The 22,270-nt window shown below is 36.7% G+C and overlaps 1 protein-coding gene across 8 annotated transcripts in view; it reads right to left on the bottom strand.

Annotated features, from left to right (window-relative positions):
* The window catches only part of arhgef37 (Rho guanine nucleotide exchange factor (GEF) 37), a 105,721-nt gene that overhangs the window by 22,953 nt on the left and 60,498 nt on the right, over window positions 1–22,270 (bottom strand). For 2 of the 8 annotated variants that reach the window (XM_073921848.1, XM_073921853.1), the window contains one exon: window positions 5,708–6,102. The exons of 3 other annotated variants lie outside the window; for them this stretch is intronic. In XM_073921848.1, the coding sequence (XP_073777949.1) occupies window positions 6,031–6,102 (72 nt within the window). In that variant the 3' untranslated portion in view covers window positions 5,708–6,030. Of the gene's footprint in view, window positions 1–931; window positions 2,567–4,166; window positions 4,243–5,707; window positions 6,103–22,270 lie in introns of those variants that run through there. 3 more of the 8 variants (XM_073921856.1, XM_073921855.1, XM_073921852.1) reach the window with 3 other exon arrangements.

Here is a 22,270-nt window from a genome sequence, read left to right as displayed (position 1 = left end):
TGGAATTACAGAACTTTTGCTCTGAGTTTCTGTAAAAGTAAATGAACACCTTAGAATGTTCATCAACCAATCAAATGAGGCATTCAATAGCACAGGCGTGTCACAATCTTAACATATTTACACACTTCTTCCTTTCAACTAAATGACGAAGACCAAACCCAACCTAACAGGAAAATCAAGGAAAATATCCCATTCGGTTAGTCTGCAGTAAGAATGATTTGTATGTAGGCAAACATTTCATGTGTATCTGGTGGATTTCATAGCGATCCATGTCACTACATCCAATAAAGGAGTGACTATGTCTTTGTCTCTGCCCTCCATAATGATTAAACGCGGATATGTGCATGAACGTGTGTGTTTTTTTTGGCGTGTGGGTGGTGCGGCTACACTGACTCACTACAGCAGAGACCAAGATCCGCCAAATCGCTGATGACTAATGGAGGAAAAGCTTGAGGCCTTAAAAAAAATAGAAGGCGGAAAGAAACAGAAGAAGAGGTGGGCTTTGAAAAATGCATGCACCCCAAACTCAACACTGCTGGTTTTACCTCAACTGCTGCATTTCTCATAAGAACATGCTGATGTATTATTGAGCAGCACAGTTCCGGCCCGGGACGTAGAGGTCACCGCATCAGTGCAGTCAGCTGAAATCGCCAGCAGTCAGAGAGCTCAAACATGCACGTGTGCAGCACACCATATGCACCGAGCTCACCAACAAATAATTAGCATAGCCCTAAAGAGTCGTAAAATATGTCCTCTAAATAAAAGCAGCATTACAGCATTAAATATGCATGTCCTGTCTGGACTCTTTTTAAGAATGTAAACAGGCATGGGGTTGTATTCTGATGAAATGTAAGGGCGGGGCAGCGTGGTGGTATCAAAACTGTATGACAAGGGTGTTTCCTCGAACAGTCAAAGATGGATTTTTTTTTTTACTGGAGCTCATTGCATTAATAGGGTTTGGCTTTGTTTGACGATATCTCTTTCAGCAACTTTGGAAAAATGTTGACTAAATAAAGAAGGCATCACACATTTTGGACCTTAAGTGAATGTTTCTAAATAAATGATTATTTAAATTTTTGGTGCAGATGCATATTTTAGCCTTGATGACACTGTAATCCACTGCTGGAATCAGCTTTCAGAAATGATCAGATGTGCTCCAACATTAGGCACATTCAAATCAAGACTGAAAACATATCTGTTTAGCTGTGCCTTTACTAAATGAGCACTGTGCTGCATCCGACAGTCTGCACTATCATGTCTTTCTTTTCTTCTTCATTCTTTTGAAAAGAACAGTTTCAAACATTTTTACTTCTTGTAATTATTTATTTCTTGTTTCTTTTATTCTTGTTTATGTAAAGCACTTTCATTACTATTGTGTATGAAATGGGCTATAATTAAACTTGCTTTGCCTTACCTAATTATCCTGGGTATAAAAAAATAAAAGATTTGTTCACCAAAAAGTATGCTATTTTTAACTCACACTCATGTTGTTTTTATAAGCACAAAGATTTTAGACTTACATACTTACAGAGAAATAAGCAATTTAAATTAGTGGCACGGACCATGTCTCCTTACAAATGACACCCTTGATTTTTGGTTAGATTTTTATTTTTTAAAAAAAATAAATAGGAAGACACTACAGCCACTTTAATATGTTCTGATTTATTAGACTGCACGGAGCAGAATTATAAAAGAACCTAAAAACGTACATAGCACAATAAAACTGTGCTGCTTCTTCCTCATATACACAACCGGAAACTAACAAAAACCTCAACTGGCTGTGTGTGGCATAATAAAAGCTCAGCTGCTTTACTGCTGTAACATGCTCGTCTCTAATCAGCAATTGCTTCAGTGGTCTTGATTTACTTTGATGAATTTCAGCCTTGCTTCATAGTCAGTTTTGAATAATTTAGCTCATCTGTGATCATGATTTCTGCTGGTGTCCCATTGGTTGTACAGGTAATAAAGACAACTACTCAAATGATCCACACTCAAGGCCTGAAATTTCATAATGTCTTACAAAATCTGGCCAAAACAGAGTTTTTTTTTTAAAGTTTGAGCTTGCGTTTGTTTCAACAGCTCACTAATGTCTCATTCACACGTGCAGCAAGTTTGGAGCTAACAGTCACTCTAGGTGGCGATCTGCTGCAAACGCAGGTCTGCACAGTTCTAATCACAAAGAATACAACCGGCCTCCGAGCGAACTGAGAGGGGATAATGTGAGCTCTACTGGTGCTCCTATTGGCTGCTGCTCAAGAAAGTCACTCTTTGTTTGCATAAAGTTGAAGGATTCTCAACTTTGTTGCATCGCTCAACACATCCACCTGGTCACCAATGGTCACTGTTGCTAGCATTGACGGAAGTTGCCAGAAGCTGCTCACTCTTTGTTGAAATGAACGGTCGCTTGTGGCTTTCCCGCTCCGAGTCGCTCGTAGTGTGAATGAGGCTCAATCCAAACCTTTAGGGGAGTTCATTTTTGTCTTTAACGCCTTTGAGCTTCCATTGTTGTGATTATGCAATCGGTGGTTGTGTTCTGGAACTCCAGCTTCTTTGAAGTGCTTTGTATCTATGCATTACAGAGTCAGACTGAGAAAAACTTTCAGCACAACAACACCAAGTTAGCAACATAAACACTGGAGGATCAAGTAGCAGAGCTGGTACAGATGTATTTGCACCAGAAGAGAAGCACAACCGTATTGCAGCACATTTGATCAAGTTCAAATCAAATATCTTTCTGTGTCTGTTCACAAATATAAAGCAATGTACCATCCTGTGGTGGTGCTTCTAATGGGAAAGGCTGTTTGACAGATATTTATGAAACTATTCTCTCTCAGCCACCATTGTTGTTGTCTTTAACAGTACACTCAAGCATCATGACACTATTAAAATCCGTTTAGCCCAGTTATTTATACTTCATTTCAATGAATTTACTGTGATTTACTATAATTAGATTTACAATTAATTTACTGTGATGTGCCTATTTAGAAAGCATGTTTTTCAAAGATTTTTTGGTTTGGTTCGGTTTCTTTGGTACCGCCACTCTACCTTATCGAACTTCTCTCAAACAAGAACTTTGTTTGAAGTATAGCCAGGGCCTTCATTAACTGCCTCAAAGTATGGCTTTATTGTGAATACATGCCCTCTAATGGCATAAATCACATACTGTCCCTGTAACCTTTGAAATACAAATTTAAATGTTTTTAATCAAACCTGAAAATGTTTACCCCTACAAATATCAAACTATTATTTGCCCCACAGACAATGCAGTATATGCATAAAATCATTGTCAATTCATTTTGATCACAGAATGAACAAAAAGACTTAATTTAACACCAAACTTAAATACTGAATCATTTGTGAAACTGGATTATAGACTCCAAATCTTATAGTGACTGATATACGTTCTAATCTTTTCTATAATCAACTCTACTACAGCACGTGAAAAATAACACTAACTTTCTAACTCCTAATCCTTGTGATCTCAATTTCTAGAGGTCGCAGCACAGTGATAATCATTTACAGACTGTGCTGGCATCAACAAGCTCACCTTTATCCTGATAACAGCATTGGCTGTTTTGTTAATAGTTTGCTTTGAATTAGCTACGAGGTCTGCTGGTTGACTGAAGGGCAAGCGGGTGATAAACAGGTCATGAAAGTGAGAGAGGCCAAAAAAACAAGACCTGTACACATTAACTCTGGTCCTTCCTGGAATTACAGACAACAAAGCAAATGGTCTCTGGATGGAGGCTGTGCTGCCATAACAACATTAGCAGCTACGCTAAAGCTACACTCACGAGATGGAAAATGAAAAACATCCTTGCTTTATCCTTGCATACGACGCATGACGTGCAACGGTGTCTGATGTCACAGCGGGATACGCTCTGTGGGATTACATCGTGCATCAGCTGGGAGGATGAATTAGGCAGGATAAACATCTGCCTGCTTGCTTATCAGATTAGAGTATAGAGATGGAGGTTTGGAAATATAAAGAAGGGGTATGGCATTATGATTATGATCAACTTACTGTAATACAGCATATTTGGCAATGATTTAAAATAAAACCCAAGATTTTCCAAGCACTGTAAGGAAATGCAATTTACAGAATACATTTTTGTAAAAATAGTTTACCAGTCGGTGCTAATAGCCTAGTGCTACTGTGCACTCACCTATAGCATAGAAGTGCTTACGGAGACATGAATTTGATTCTTAGTTTGAGGTCCTTTGCCGATCCACTCCACTGTCCTATATCAAAATAAAGGTAAAAACCTCTCAAAATAAATATAAAAATATAAAATAAAATATAAAAATAAAAAACTGCTTACTGTATATAGTACATATGTGAATAGCCCAATGCCATTTCCACCCCTTAACCCTTCCCTAAGTGAAGGGGTAGGGATAGCCTCAGACATTACACCAAGCACTGACCACAGATCACTGGCTAAAAGTCTGATGCATATGGCACTTCAGATGATTTGAAGTTGTCCTGTAGTATACGTATAAGATTTCCTGGAGTCGAATGTTTAACAATCTTCAGCAGTCTATCTGAACACAAGTCTAATGGAATAAAAAAGCTGTGCTGTTTACATCAGTGAATATGCTTATTAATAGATGCACAATTCTTAAAACTATGTGAGACTCACGTCATGATATTGTTTTAAGTGTTCAAACTTAAATATTGCTTGATAATGTTAGCAGGTTTGTCATGCTGTTCCAGGAGAGAACCTTGATCTCGGAAATAATTGAGCCCAAGGCTCTCGTCTGGTCAATGAGCATGTAAGGGTGTATGAGATCAGGTATAGTAGTTCTCGAGAGCTCCCGAATTCGTTCAGCCTCTTCCTTGATTATCAGGGGCAGCCCTAGAGGAATAGACCATCATTCACTTATGCCGCATGTCTTTGGACTGTGGGAGGAAACTGGAGTGTCCGGGAGAAACCCACGTGAGCATAGGGAGAACATTGCAACTTCGCACAGAAATACCAAATGGCCCAGCTGGGGTGCTAGCCACTGAGCTGCCGTGTCCCCCAATCCTAGATTATTTAAGAAAAGAGGAAGAGGGATATGGGATGGATGGGGGGCGTTCTTCAAAAAACGAAGATAAGGGAGTAAAGTTAGACAAGACATGTATGTTGTGTTTGGAATGATCCAATTGGCTTGCTAATAATTACAGACGGGGGACCAGCCATGATCAATTATATCACATGCTCCTCTCAAAATTAGTTTTTTGAAACTTCACTTATTAAAATACATGCAAAAGTTTTGTTTGAGTCAATTAAAGGGAATTTAACTGTAAGAATATCCTGACTGGTTATGATTTTTTTTGCCATCAGTATAAGATCTGGCTATGCAAGACAAGGGTAGAGGTGACTTGATTCTCTTTTGGTTGAAGGTATGGAGGTATGGGGATGTGCCAGATAGTCCTTCAAACAAAGATTTTTCTGCACCATAATACAAATGAAGGGTTATGAGAAATGTCATGAAAACACCAGCTACAACAGCAACATGGCTGGTAAAGCGAGCAAGGAGATGTAATGTAAAGATATTGGCATTATTAATAACTTTTACAAAAAACAACCACCTGTTTTGCTACATTTATGATGGTGTTCATGCTTTTATGGTCATGCTCTTTAAAAAGTTTCCCACAACATATTTTATATTCTGATACCCAATGACTTGACAGAATAAACAAGCAATTTTTTTTTTTTTATTTATTTATTTATTTTTTTTCAGCACACATGATATAACTTTGATGTTGTTGTCCTTTGGTTACATACATGAACACTGTAAATACCAAGTCCAGTTCCTGCTTCTTGTAACATGATCCACCAATCATAACAGGAATGCCTGATGTAACCCGGAGGCTCATGTGACTTTTGAGTTGAAAATGAAGACTGTTCAAATACAGCACGAATCTTTGCTAGTGAGTAATCTATTAAACGTTACTCGTAGAACTACTGCAGATGACATCTCACGTGATGTACAAGCTAGTGTCAACATATGATGACGTGTGTGGGTGTAGTGGTGTTCCATTTCTTAGGGGAATATTTTTATCCTGACCCCTTCACACTCAAGGGACATAGGGAAGGGATAGAACTGGGTTTGGGCCTAAGTATGGAGAGAAAATGTTAAAGTAAAAAAAGGTAGTCAACTAAAAAATTATTTTCAAGAAGAACACTTTTACACTGTTACTACATGAAACAAGAGAAAAAGAATTGTATTATACTGAAATATTACTTACACTATTAAAGAATAAGGCATTTGTAAAGTAAAAACATTGTTTAAAGGCATAGAATGGAAATTTAGATATACCTTAGCATAGCTGAATATTAAGTGTTCAGCACATGGAAGTGACATACCATAAACTGCAAACACAACTGTTTCCTCATTCTCATGTAAATCCAGTGAGTGTGAAATCCCAGTAAAAAAGAGGTCAATCAAAAAACAAAAGCAAATGTTACGTTGCACAAGAGATCATTAATATGTCTTGGCTGTGTTTAATTGGCCACAATGTTTCCTAGTGAGATTAGAACAATAGTAATTTTTTTTCCACTTGTTCTTAAGTTTATCTATTGTAAACTTGTAAAGCTTGTATTAAACATACTATATATGTGGGATTTGTATTTATCTTTTCTGAAAATAAGAGAGGCTTGAGGAAGAGTAAATGAGCTTCTGTGTAACAGGCAGCAATGCGTCTTATCAGATTACAAAGATCTTCAGAATGCAAAATGCAGGATATACAGATTATACATTCATTTATTGCCACACTGAATAGGCTTTCCTTAATATATACTTTGTTAGTTTAACATATATACTGTGTTGTTTGCAGATCATGTTTGTAATTAGGCAACAAACATATGGAAACTGCATAATATACAGTAAGTGCTTTAATCACATTTATGCATGGTGTCATATCTCTATGCTCTTACTCAGATTTTTCTTGAGTCAAGGAATGGCAATTTATAAAACTCATCTGTTGATGCAGAGGTAGTTTTTCCATTCTTGCTTTTTTTTATATACGTTAAAATTTCAAAATACAATTCTAAATATATCTCTGTCAGGATCTTGTGTTGAGAATATTTATAATTTAGTCAACTTTTTATTTACAACGCCTTACTCAGAAACAGTGACGGAGAAGCAGACTTAGCTACAGATAGCTTACTTGCTCCTAACATGAACCTTTACTCCACTTCAGCTAAATGATTGTCATTTGACGAGGCAACTACTCAGTTTGGTCAAATAAGGCCCCGTTTACACTGCCAGTTAAATGTGACCCAATTCCGATTTTTTGCACAAATGTGACACAGATCGGATCTGTTCTATGACGGTTTCAGGGCTCCTTCATATGTGGAAATAAATCAGATACAGATATGTGACAATGCGACTGTCATGTAAATGGGCAGATTGGATTTATTGAGGCATTTCGTTCTGTACATCATTAAACTTGCGACAATGGGGTGCTTCTCCGCGGTTTAATGACAGAAGGAAGAGCGTGTGTTGCGATGCCTACGCGGTAAACAACATCAGAGGATACATGGAGGAGGAAAGTGGTCAGTCGCCACAATTTGCTTCCACCAGACCTGAGACCTCTCTTGTACCCATACATTCCTCTGAATGGTGGAGGACATCATACAGCACATAAACCATAAGTGTAAGCTCCGATGACGGCCCTTTCCCACCTCCGCCTCAAAATTATTTTAAAGTTGGCCGAACTTCGTGTTATAACTTTTGCTTTTTGTCGCTTTTAATACACACGGCTTCACATAGAACAACTTTATTCTCTCCAACACCAGTGTGCAGCACTGCGCACACAGGCAAAAGCTACATCTTCAACTACACACACACACCAGGGCTATACCATTACATAAACTGAGTTGGGGTAATTCTGGACTGAACCATTCACTGCTTTTACTACACTTCGCACATTTCGCAGAGCTAAAAACAAGACTATTTCTTCCATCGTGGCTAGTCCTAGATAGCAGGTAGTAATCAGCTTGAGCTCGACTGCCCTTCGGCACCTCTGGCTTTGACTCGTCATCGGCAAGTGTTATCCGGCCCGAGTATGGCCCGCAGCCTGCTCGCGCGCATCCGTTTGTGATGATTCCTGTTAACCATATCCGGCCCGAGTCTGTGTGTAGAGTCCGGGCCGCTTCTGGCAAGGACTCGGCTTGTTTAACTGATGACAACCGATTAAATTCTTATTTTATCTAGTAATTTGTTAGCTCTACGTTTAATGAAAATTGGAAAACATATCCATGGTACGACAGTAACAAAATAATAAGAAAGTTTTTGTGTGGATGGTTAGACGCAAACAAAACAATATTATTTATAAATGGATTATACTTATCATCATGGCACAGATGCTAGAATCCGCCTTCATGCATGCACAACATCGTAAATTGTATGGCAAGTGTAAACGCATGAATTGGATATGGGTCACAATTAAAACAACGTGTAAACAGACAGGCAGACAAATCAGATTTAGGCAACAAATCGGAATTGGGCATCAAGACCTGACTGTGTAAACGGGGGCTAATTCTTCACATATTAAGTATGATTATTGTATAAGTGTGTATTTTAGAGTACATCATCCTGCACAACCCTTCCAAATATGGTCAAATTGTGCTTTTCATTCTAGTGTTAATTCCTCTGGTTATAAAAAAAACCCATAAAACTCTTTCTGGAAAATTACTTATGCCATAGATATCAGATAGCATTTAGGATTTTGAAACAATGCCCTCAATGGCACCTTTAAAACAACCATACTTTTGTACTAATAGCCAGTTATACAGTATATAAGTACTTTGATACAAGAGTAGTATTTTATATTGTGAGAAGTGCTTAAAAGACAGCTGCATTGCGCACTGATGCCACACAACACCATGCAAACTGAACCTCAGAACATGCTCTGAACATGACGGTGTTGTTGTGGAGTTGGCTTTGGTTACTTTCATAAGGTTGGTGACATATGTGCTTATTCTAAATGAAATCATAGTGAGCTGTAAATTAAAGTAGAGCCTGTTACGCTCTTGTTGTTACAATGTAAATATAACAATTGTGGGCCAAAAACTAAAGTGATACTTGGTACCCCCTTTGTTTCTTTGTTGTGACTGGGTAAATACGCCTTGCAGACCTCAAATTAAAGTGGTTCTGTAAATTTGGTTTATATAGGCCTACTGTGTAGTTACTGCATTTCTGTATCGTAGCAGCTAATTTAAATTCCAAAATAATGCATCTGTCTACTTAGTCCAGATCTGGAGGATATACAGTAGGTACATCCAGATAATCGCTGACTTGCACAGTCAGGGTTTTCCCTAGCTGTGACCTGTAGAACAGGAAGATGGTTCTGTCCCGTCCTGCCTTTGCTGAGCTGTAGATTGCTGGACCGCTGAAGCGGGCATCCATTATTCAGCTCGTAGGGATGGGCAGCTCCATCTCCTGGGATTAAGAACTCAGCTCTGATGAGCACATCACGCTCTCCGCTGACACACACACACATACACACCAGGGAGCCAGGAGGCAGGGACACAGAAAACACACCTCCTCCGCGCGAGTGCATCAATTCTGGAGTGAAAGCCTGGATATCTGGATCTAAACCTTGGCCATATCTTAAAGGCTGTTTCCTTTGTGTTATTGAATACATATAATTTAATATGTAAACTAATTCATGGATGCAAGACCACATATTGCTCAACATCCCAGGGTGCAGTGCATAAAATGTACCCTATGGTATATATTAGCTAAATATGTGCAATAGAAAATAAATTGTCTGTAATGGTATGATTGGACCTTCATGTGAAGCAAAAGTGTCCTTACTAGTTACATATGCAGGTTTTCAATCATTTAGTGTCATTTGAACCTGCAAACTGCAAGTGTCATTTGTTTTTTACAAGTTAGAGTACGAAAGTAAAGAACTTTCACTGCTTCTGTTTAATAGCAACTTTAGGTCTTAATCAAATTTTATGGTTTTCAAATGTTAACCAATTTCAGAACCATGGGAGACCACAGACATTAGGCCGATTTCATTTTTTTTAAACAATCCACTGAATGCACACATACAATTCAAGCAGACGGTAAGACAACACACCTGCCGTTTGTAGTAATGATTTCACAGTGGCAGTTCCACAGAAAAGAGATCTTACAGAAACTAACATGATCAAATGTGCTTTAGACTAAAAATAAATATGGAAGACATAAGTTGTGCCTTATTGTTTGCAGTGAACACAAAAAAAGGAATATGGGTGAAATCTGTTGCTACAGAGACATGTATGATATTTATGATTTGGAATCAGAGAGGAATTTTAATGACCCTACATGATTCACCAATAAGGATTTTTCAAATATTTCAAAAAGATATAAGGAAATCATTAAGGGATGCAAATTGCCCAAATCTGCCACCATTTGTTCACCCCTATTTCATTCTAAACTTTTACAACAGGCTATGTTCTATGAAAAATGGAGGTGATTTTGGCTTATATAATATGGATAAAGGGTCACGGTTTTTTGGGTCACACTTCATTAATTCAGTAATAATAAATCATTAACTTTGACTTTTGCCTCAATACAAAGCTTAATGTTTAATTGTGAGAATTGTAACTTAAACTGAAGCGTTACATACATATATATTGCAACTGGAGGACAATCTAATGTACTAGGCTAGAGAATCATTCAAATACCAGCTCTAAAGTGACGTTTGTGAAGTAGCAACTGTTTCAGGCGTAAGAAAGTAGTTCCTCTTACAAAAGGCTTTTGAGACTCTTTGTGTTTGATGTTTTTCATACATACGTGATTATGCAGTCGAACTGTTGTATAAACGCAGTATCATACTCGTGGCAGTGCGATATGGCTGTATGTCATCACTGGTGGGACACTAAGGCACGTTGAACGCCTCCCACCAGTGCCGATACAGACTTATCGCACTACTATACAATTCAATTCAATTCAGCTTTATTTGTATACCGCATTTTACAATGTAGACTGTGTCAAAGCAGCTTCACATACTACGAGTGTGATATTAAGGCTGCACGATATTGGAAATATCTAATGCGATATTTAAAATTTCTGCTATACAGTTTTAAAAGATAGTTTGAATATCACTATTTTATGTTTTTCTACACTCATTTCTTTAGTTGTTTAAACTGCTTGTTTAAAATCAGCTGAATCAACACAATTCTTGATATTTCCTTTGGACAACTTAATCGTTTTATGTTCAATCCACATACATTTGTTAAAAGTGTTAAGTTAAGTTAACTTAATCGATTTGTGTTTGGACAACATGAATTGTGTGGAAACCTGCATTTTTTACAATGTATGGAGTCCAACAGTATTCAGGAAGTAAAACTGAATCATCACAATACAAAAAAATGATCTTTTCTTTCTTTGCTTTGTCTGGTTTATAAGATCAAGTAAAATATTGTTTTGTTTTCAACTTTTCCTTTAAAGTTTTTTTCCTAAAACAATAAATTTTTCTTAAAACAGAACAAACAATCTGCCTATCTGCAATCTAACATCTATCTGCCTGTATTTATATATCTAAAATTTCTAAGTATGTTGTTGTATAAATTACATATAAATACAGTGATTAAATACATTTTCTGTAGCTCCTGATCAACTATAATTCAGACTCAAGATTGCATATTTTGCTACGTGATTATTGCGGATGCCCACATTGCGATATCTCAGTGATAAGCTGGAATGATATATTGTGCAGCCCTAATATAGTATTGTAATTTTATTATTAATGTTAATTTTAATATTATTGTTTACAGTTTATATACAGTAAAAATAGCTAGAAAAACACTAATTATTCCACTTTAAAAATACCTATAAACTAAAGCGTAGCATTATGCATGATGATCTCCAATATCTCCAATGTCCTGACAACACAATCCATTAACTTTTAAACTATTTGGCAAGTAAGAAGAGATTGTGTAAAGTCAGTAATTATTGTAAAATAACCCCCTCAGACTGACACTGATGTCCTGTGGTTCTGTCTGGATTTTTTGCCTTTACTTGAGTCCTGTATGAGGGGGTGGTTTTGAGCATCATATTACTTCCAAGAAGATATTGAGGAAATATTTTTTTCCACCATTATAATGTCAACATTGTACCACCTTCAATATAGTTTAATGAAGGTTTGGAGTGTAAGCAATCGATTGAGTTACGTGACATTATCAAACGGTTTCAGTTGCGCAATCAATAGTGAAAGCATGAGTCACAAATGCAGCACTAACTTTAGCCCAGAGACAGGTTAAACCTGTAGTGTATTCAACAGCATGGTCGATCAGAAGAGCCATCTGGTAGATTAGAGCCCAGCCTACAGGTGCTACAGGAAGATATTTCTATTCATGGCATCTCCACATCACTCATCACACACACACTTACACACAGATGTGGAGAGGGCTTTCAGAAATCCCAGACAGCAGCATATGTTATACGCCCAAGTTAAATTTAGATTGCTAGTTTGTCATTGTACAGAATGACAAACAGATATGCTTTTTGCCAAATCTAAAATATCTATTGTTATGTTCGGAAAAAAATGCTAGCATTTTATTTACTGCATAGCAAATTATTTAAATACATGTAAGCCAAAAGTGGTAGTATGTGCAGATGACGTTATGACAGTTTCCATGGTGTTATTTGTTATCATTCACCTAATGGGTATATTGTGGTCACATGATCTTGTTGAATCCACAGTAGTCTGTTTAATTTATAGTTTGCTTTTATTTGCAGTGTAATTATATGGAAAATATATACACTACCTGACAAAAAAACTTTGCAACAAATAATAAATGGAGTTTTAGTTGATTATTTGGAAAAGTGGCAGAAGGTAGATTGTTCAGATGAACCAACGGTTGAACTGCATCATAAATACTGCAGAAGACCTATTCAAACCTACATGAACCTAAGATTCTCAGAGAAATCAGTCAAGTTTGGTGAGGGAAAAAAAATCATGGTTTGGGGCTACAATCAGTATGGGGGCGTTTGAGAGATCTGCAGAGTGGATGGGAACATCAACAGCCTGAGGTATCAAGTCATTTGTGCTGCCCATTACATTACAAACCACAGGAGAGGACAAATTCTTTAGCAGGATGTCGCTCCTTCTAATACTTCAGCCTACACATCAAAATTCCTGAAAGCAAAGAAGGTCAAGGTGCTCCAGGATTGGCCAGTGCAGCCACCAGACATGAACATTACTGAGCATGTCTGGAGTAAAATGAAGGAGGAGGCATCGAAGATGAAGCCAAAGAATCTTGATGAACTTTGGGAGTCCTGCAAGAATGCTTTCTTTGCCATGCCAGATGACTTTAATAACAAGTTATTTGAGTCATCGCAGAGATGGATGTCGTTCACAATATTAATTCTTTTTCCACTGCACCATGGCTTTATATTCTATACTGTACATTATTTCTGTTAAGTGACAAGTCTTTTGTCTAAGCAAAGTCAGACCTTACTCTCGTTATTAAATAATTTAAAAATCAAGGGATAATCATATTTTATTTTGATAAAATAAGCGTAATCCAGTAGCATTTGCTTTTCATATAAGCCACTTTTGATACCAAATGATCATTTAGAAGTCAAGTTATTATTTTTTGTTCCTAAAACTTGGATAGGTGACAAGACTTTTGACAGAAAATGTACATTTTGGAAGTTTTTTTTTTTTAACAAGGTCTACTAAGTATACTAACAGAATACTTTTTGATGCACAAAAATGATCTTGGACTTTTGTACAATTACAACTGAACCACTGAAGTCACATGGACTTTTATTGTGTCAGGACAATTGCTGTCTATGGAGGGTCAGAGAGCTCTTGGATTTCATCTAAAATTACGTCTCTGGGGATGAGTATAGCTCAAGGGGAGTGTAATTAATAAAAGATCTTTCATTTTAGGTGAACTAGCCCTTTATTGCTTTGGTCAGACCCTTTTGAAAAGAACCATGAGGGTTTTCAACATTGATAAAACAATTTCTTGAGCACTAAATCAGAATATTAGTATGACTTCTTAAGAATCAAGTGACATTGAAGACTGGAGGATTGGCTACATTTCATAATGTATATAAAACACTTACAGTAAAACTATTGGTAACACTTTACAATAAGGTTCATTAGTTAATGCATTTTCTAACATGAACTAATCATGAACAACACATGTACAGCATTTATTAATCCCAATTGAACATTTACTAATGCATTATTAACATCCAAGCTCATGCTTCTTAACACTGGTTAATGCACCGTGAGTTAACATGAACTCACAATGAACAACTGTATTTTCATTAACTAATGTTAACTTACATGAACAAATACTGTAGTAAATGTATTGTTCATTGTTTGTTCATCTTAGTAAATGCATTAATTAACATTAACTAATGAACCTTATTGTAAAGTGTGATCAATCTATTTTACAATTAATTAAGACTGATTTATTGAAAATAGATACTATTTTAACACAAACATCTTCTAAATAAAAATTGTTTCAACAATAGTAGTGTAATATATTGCATGTGTATGCTAATAATATGAGCAAAGTCCATTAACTGTAAGAAAATTTTATGAATCCACAAGACGTCTAAAAGTGTTTTTACCTATGTCTCCGAAAGTGTCTACTTTGTACAAAATACACCCTCTGAAAATATAATAATTCTAGTGCTGTATAGTCTACAAGTATAAAATAGTAATACAAAAACTATGAATATATGTGTAGACAACATATGTGTCCATAGAGGGCAATGTCTTAATTAGTAATTTCCAAAAATATGTTTATAGTCATGGGACAAAATGATTATTGATAAAGATTTCATCATCTTTTTTCCACCATGTCAATGTTTCACTGGACTGTTTGAAACTGTGGATGGAAAAATCTCATCCGGCACTCTGTCAGACATGACTGCCGTCCGTCATGATGTAATCAAATTATGCTTAAGACTCTAACCGGAGGCTTTATAAGAGGGCTGGGTTTGCCATTGACAGAGCAAACCTGCGTGCATCTGCAGCAGGCAGTATGAGAAAAAAACAGAACAAAGAGAGACATATAAAGCAGTTTCTTTGCAAACCATAATCTCAGGCAAATCCCAGCAGGATACATAGGTCAAGCAACTGCTGGCACCGAGATGACCCCGTCTCAGATTATGAAAACTCACCACTGACCTGCCCCTCTGAATCCATATTGACAGCAATAACAGTAAACCAAAGCAGAGTGCCGCTTGATGTCGTTTCGCACTGATAAAATGACTTTTCCCCCCTCAAGTTCCTGCTTTCCACAAAAAAAGGAATAATTTCAGAGTTCTGCTCACGGATATCAACTCTGATATTTCATTTCTTTGGCCATTTAATATCAAGGAGCTGAAAAAAAAAGTAGACTGGTTAATTTAAATCTCTATTCGCCACAGGCAGGAAGTCGAGGACACCTTGACCTTCAGATATGACGCGCTCAGCAACTGTGTGGAGCGTTTTATTATTGCCACTATGGAAAAGCATTATCTGCTTGTTGTGATTTGCAGGCAGATTAATACAGATGAGACATATAAAAAGGGGGTTTATTTATTTGCTTTGCTGCAACGGAAGACAGAGCAGCACACAAGTCCCCCTAGTGGTCGCGTTTCACATTGGTAGACCATAAATACAGCTCCAGACAGCAATGGTAGCAATCATTCACTTGATGGAGGATGAGAATGTCGCCTGAGGGGATTTGCAGATCCTGCTTTGGCTCAAAGGCCGAGCAGATATTACACAAACTGCCTATTTTAATATACTACTATTATGTATTCAAGCACAATGAAATTCACATTTTCCGTCTGCTTGTGAAAGACGAGTGCTTTATAGGGAAAGTTAATTTTCCTTCTGAGCTTCTTGGGATTAGCTTATGTTTTAATCAACACCGGTTTAAACCGTGTTTTTGTTCCCAGTTATCACTGCAGATTATTTACACTGAAAACAGAGTGTTGTTGAGGGCTGTGTTTACACATAAATCATGTTCCAGTAGGGGCAAAACAATAAGTCCTCTGCTTGCAGGATGCTACACGTTTGTGCAAAGGGGACGATTTAAAAAAATAAATAAATCAGTAAATGCCAAGATTAGACTCCGAAATCCCTTCATCTGCAGTAAAGATTATGTTGGCGAATTGAAACAGGTGTTTCCCGGCAAGTGTGATTATGGTGCGATGAGCCAGAGGTGACCCCATTGGTGTTCAAGCATAAACGGAGAGACTTAAAAGAGCTTCGTTGCAGTTATCGCATGCAGAAGCATGTAATCTCTATGGGCTGCTGGCTGCATGGAGCTCTGCCCTCATGCTTGTGGCCAATGACATTTTTATGGCAGTTGCATTCCCGGATTGTCAGCGCTATTGAGTGCTTGACCTTCAGCTCTGGAGCAACCTTGACCATGAGGCAGCGGGGCAGCTGGTACACCGAGTGTGAAAATGAAAGGTTACTTAATGAGACGGACAGAAGACAGAAACCAGACCTACAGGGGTGAAATGAGATGATAAAATGCTTTAACAAACTCGTGAAATGAGGAAGCTGTTCTTGGAATGAAGAATGATTGGTGGTGCTTGCTAAGGCACGCTTCCCTTTAACCATTGCTCATACTTAAGTTTGAATGTCATCATGTAACTCGTTCTGCTCTGTTTGTGCTGCGGACATGGATGATACCTCAAATCATACAGTGTTCATGCTGTGGGCGTTTAAAAAAAGGGGAAGAAAAACACTTTCAATGACAAGGAACACAGGTGACACCCAAGCAACCACTTATCAACCACCTAGAACTTCTCAGCATTCACCAGTACACAGTAATGCTCAAGCAACCAAAAACCACTAATAAATACCAAATCACATGCCTACTAGAAACACCACTGCAATGCAGCAGCAACATTGCAATCAGGGAAAACCTTTTGCAATCACAGATCACGTTTGCAACACTTTGGCAACCACAGAACAGCACATTTTGAATATTTTAGAAATCTTAAACGCACAAACACGCCCTTTAGCAAGCACATATGAAATAAAATAGGCACTAAGTGGATGCACAATATTTACCAATCCAATCTAAAAATCCATAGTGAACATACAGAAACACCTCAAAACCAGTAAAAGAACATATAAACCTTTTAGCAAACACATGTAAATGTCCCAATAACCACTTAGAATGACCATTGCAATTTCCTAGCAACCAGTAAGTTAACGGAAAAAAAAATCAATGTTACAATTGCACAGAAACAATCTAAAAAAGCTCTAATATAAAGGTGCTAGGTATTTACTACAGTATTTTTGAAACGCCACAGGATTGCTCTAGAAACCACTAGTAACCACATGGCATCACATTAAATCCACCATACTGTGTTAACAACCCCAAAAACTGTTTATTAACCATCAGAATGTATCACTAACCACCTAGAATCCCCCTAGCACCTAGCTCACAGCATATTAGCAAATCACAATGACAATTTCCTGAACATAGCAACTCAAGAAACCTTTTGCAACTATAGATCATATTTGCAACACATCCATCCTACATAGCAAATTATCTCTGGCCCAGCTCTGGCCCATTCAATCAGCTCTTGCTTGGCCCACATGCTGCAGTAAATTATGGTAAATGACTGGACCAAGTCTGGCTTCCAGACAAGGGCCAAACATGGATCATATCTGGGCCAAATCTAAGCCAAGTTAATAACCTCTAACTCAGCCTGAACTGAGCTAGATATGTTGATGTGTCACGACTGCAATGAAATTGATAAATCCATGAATCATTGCACTTTAGGCACACTATGGGCGGGCTTTTTCTCGAAGTGACCTGGTTGGTAGATTTTTTTTCTTTATTTTAGTAATAAAAATATATATGCTTTTTCAATACTTACAACACCATATAGCCATAATTCTATATAGCTTTAAAATTGCACAAAAACAACCCAATAAAAGCTCTAATATGAAGGTGCTAGGTATTTGCTACAATATTGTAAACCCATAGAATCGCCCTAGAGACCATTAGCAACCACATGGCATCACATTAAGTCCACCATACTGTGCTAATATCCAAAACAACCCCCGCAACCAAAGAAACTGTTTATTAACCATCAAAGTGCATAACTAACCACTCACAAACCCCCTGGTAAACATATAAATGTCTTAATAACCTCCTAGAATGACCATCAAAATACCCTAGCAACTATAGCAAGTAAACTGCTCACAATCAACCTTACAATTGCACAGAAACAATCCGAAAAAGCTTTAATATGAAGGTATTTAAAGGGAAAGGGTATTTACAGTATTCCAATTCCCCAGAATTGCTCTAGAAACCACTAGCAACCACATGGCATCACCTTTAAACCACCATACTGTGGTAATATCCAGAACAACCCTCACAACCACAAAAACAGTTTATTAACCACCAGAGTGCATCACTAACCACTTAGAAACCCCCTAGCAACCAACTTAGAGCATATTAGCAAACCACAATGTGCATTTGAATTTCCCTTAAACATCCTGTGGCAGTGCTGTGGTGGCACGCATCATCTATATTTTCTTCAGAAATTATGAAGAAAATGAAAAAAATAAAATAAAATAAATGAAGTTTAGATTTACAATGCAAAGCAGATGCTTTAGGACTGGCAGGTTTACTGGTGCATAAAGAGAGCTGTAAAATGAGTGTGTTGCGAGCAGCTCCATGGAGTTTCCATGGCAGACAGTGAAGTGTTTACACTCTGCTCTTTGTTAATCTCTTGTACAGTTCCGCAGAACATTCACAAAGTTCCTTCGAGCAAGTTCTCAAAACATGGCCATGTGTGTATCTACACAAAACCCACAGTCTACCAACAACAGCGGAACCCAGATGACGTAGGTTCATTTCTCCCAGCAGGCCCATTAAAGTTGAGGATGGGAAAGCACAGGGATAAAGAGACGGTATTTGGAGGACAGGAGGTTAGCGCATGATCTCTATGTTTCAATACAAACAAACCGTGAGACGAGAATGGAGCAGGGTAAAAACATGGGATGAGTACAGAAGCGTTCCCTCCCCTTTCCCATCTCACATCTCCAGCCTGGACGCCTTTCCAGCAACCCCCCTTCAGGAAGGTGAACGACAGGGCTATTTTCCTCACACTTGTATGCAAAGATTGTGTGTGTCGGTTTTCTAAGAATATTGTCTGTTGCTGGTATTCAAATAACCAATGAAAACAACACTGAAGGGAAAAGCATGAAAACAACTTAAATAAGAAGAACATTAACAACTGCAGTTCTGCCGTTTTTTTCTTGTTGCAGTTGATTGCTGATGCTTTTATATATATGGCATGGTATTCACAATATCACAACAGGCCAGGAGGGTTTGGGTCGTTCGGAAGACCCACCCCTCACTGACAAAGGACCAGAATTTGTCCTAAATATGGGTTGATAAACAATATTATATCAAATTGTGATAAAATTTTTGATTTTTGTCAGTAACAATGATAAGCTCTGGACTTTTTTTACTCTACAATGATCCAAGAGCAAATTACAGAGCAGAAATGTGCAACGTTGATATTGATGAACCGAATTTTTGGCCACCAAAAATCAATGGGTTTAAAATAAATGTTATGACATTTAATGAACCCTCTTATTTTTGTGGCCTCAGTTGTTGTCGGTGTACACTTTTAAATCTGGAAGCATTAACATCTTATATTGAAATATATATTGTTATCGTTAAATATGGAAAATAATTATCAAGATTGCATTTTTGCCATATCGCCCAGCCCTAATTTGTCCCTTTCATGAGTTAATTTGTCCTATTCTGACAGTTATGCCACCACAAACTGTAAAATTAACCCATCGAAAGAGGCTTTAAGACTGAGTGGAATTCTGGTGTGACTTCAGTTAATCAGTTTTGGCCAATGCAAACAATTATTTTTCAAGAGTCTAACATCCAGCTGTGCAAGAAAAAATCTGACATAAGAGAGGTCTTCTTTCACTACTGTATTGTTTTTAAATAGAGAAATAGAAAAAAACATTTTGACATGTAACTTTTATTCTAAACCTTAGACCTTATTCTTGAAAGAAAAAATGACCAATAAAATAGTGTGAGGCACCAAAAGCAGCCCATATTAAAATCTCTTTGAATACTATTTTTGGTGTTGTTGTTATCCATACATTTTCAATTTTCAAAATTCTGAAGCCCTAAATTGTTAATTATTATTTATTTATTTTATTATTCAAATTACAAAACTCTGAAGGAGGAATGTTGAATGTGCTAGCCAGTTTGTTATTTGCCTAATAAATTGTTATTGTCTACAGTATTTTTTTTAAACTTTTTCTTTACTGATATATGATGTAATACATTAGTATTTTAAAACTAAACATTTGTCAATATTTCTTTATTCTAAATGGTTAACTATTTTTGGTACATTAAAAAGTGTGGTTATGATGGCCATCCGACAAGCTAATTCAGCAAACATGTTAATGCTTAAAATGTCTTCTAAATTCAGCATTTAAAGCTCATAATTAAATAGAAAATAAGGCGAATAGCTGCAAAAAGGTCCACCAGACTGACTACAGGCCTGCACAATGTTTACTTTAACAGGTATAATGGATGATAAAGGATAATAAAGTACACTGAAGTACAACAAAGTCCCATTAGTAAATTTCAGTTGATGCATTAAAGTCAATAGTGAAAAAAAAAAAAAACATGGCCAAGAGAGCTTAAGGATGCTGCAAGAAAACGCATGCAATTTAAGCTCTCTCTGCCACCGTACATACAAATGTTAAAGTTAATAAAAAAGATACAACTGTATATTATATTAGTTAATTACTTCATTTAATAAAAGAATTACAGCTTTTTAAGAAATTCTCTTTTGTATTGTAGTTGTCATTACATTGACTTTAGTTAAATTAGCTGATGTTAACAAATCGAGCCTTACTGTACTGATTAATGAACAAAAACCTGTAAATAGTCATGAAAATGTTAATCTTTGAAAATAGATGTCCTTAATCACTAATAATCTTACATGCAAAAAGTTAAAAAATAAACAATTATTCACTGTATTTTGCCAATATTGTTATGATCATCATCACGATATATTGAATAATTGAATATCAACATACAGTTGAAGTCAGAATTATTAGCCCCCCTGAATTATTAGCCCCTCTGTTTATTTTTTCAACAATTTATGTTTATTTGAGAAGAACACATTTCTAAACATAATAGTTTTAATAACTCATTTCTTATAACTAATTTATTTTATCTTTGCCGTGATGACAGTAAATAATATTTGACTAGATATTTTTTAAGACACTTCTAGCTTAAAGTGACATTTAAAGACTTAATTAGGTTAAGTAGGTTTACTAGGCAGGTTAGGGTAATTAGGCAAGTTATTGTATAACGATAGTTTTATAGACTATAAATATAAAATATAGCTTAAAGGGGTTAATAATTTTAACCTTAAATTTTATTTTATTTTTTAATTAAAACTGCTTTTATTCTAGCCAAAATGAAACAAATAAGACATTCTCTAGAAGAAAAATCTTTCATCAGACATACTGTGAACATTTCCTCGCTCTTTTAAACATCATTTGGGAAATATTTAATAAAGAAAAAAATGATACCTGATTCAATTCAGTAAGTAATCATTTAAAAATGCATGCGCGCACACACACACACACAAACACACACACAAAACAATTTAAATCTTAAATCCACACAGTACCAGAAAATCTGCTTAGTTGCTAAGGAAATGTAGGCCAAAAGTCTTCCGATCATGTAGAGGGTAGAGTTCCAGGGGGTCCACCTTGGGTGGAATGGCATTCCTTAGGATCTTCCTCTGACGAAATTATGTTCTAAGGGGCCCACATGGTTTAAACTGACTAGTTGTGTAACAAAATAATAATAATAACAAAAGTAATAAAATAAAATAGTTAGATCTAGGTATACTGCCCACTTTAAACCAAACGCATAGGGATAAAGCTTTACGATTTCCTTTATTTGATTAAATTAGATGGAGATTGTGTTTGAGAACACTGTACAGAATCTCTCTAATAATAGCTACAGTGTAATAAATTTACTTCCAACTATTAGCTGAGAAATGTAGCTTTTAAGTATCAAATATATGGTAATAATAGAACTCAGGGAAGTATGATGCATGATGCTCGAATGTCTGTGTGCGTGCTATGTACTCGGCACACTTGTATGCATGACCAAAATAAGACCTGCATTGGGTAATTAAGTTCAGACCTCTCCTTCACTCTTTTACATTGGCCATCTGTCCCAGGGAATGGGATAAAAACTGAAAGCGTAACTTCTAACCATGAGCTTTAATG

This window comes from Danio rerio, chromosome 14 (assembly GCF_049306965.1).
Source record: "Danio rerio strain Tuebingen ecotype United States chromosome 14, GRCz12tu, whole genome shotgun sequence".
NCBI classification, from domain to species: Eukaryota; Metazoa; Chordata; class Actinopteri; order Cypriniformes; family Danionidae; genus Danio; species Danio rerio.
The sequence above is the reverse complement of the archived record's forward strand: the minus strand, read 5'-3'. Positions and strand labels throughout refer to the sequence as shown.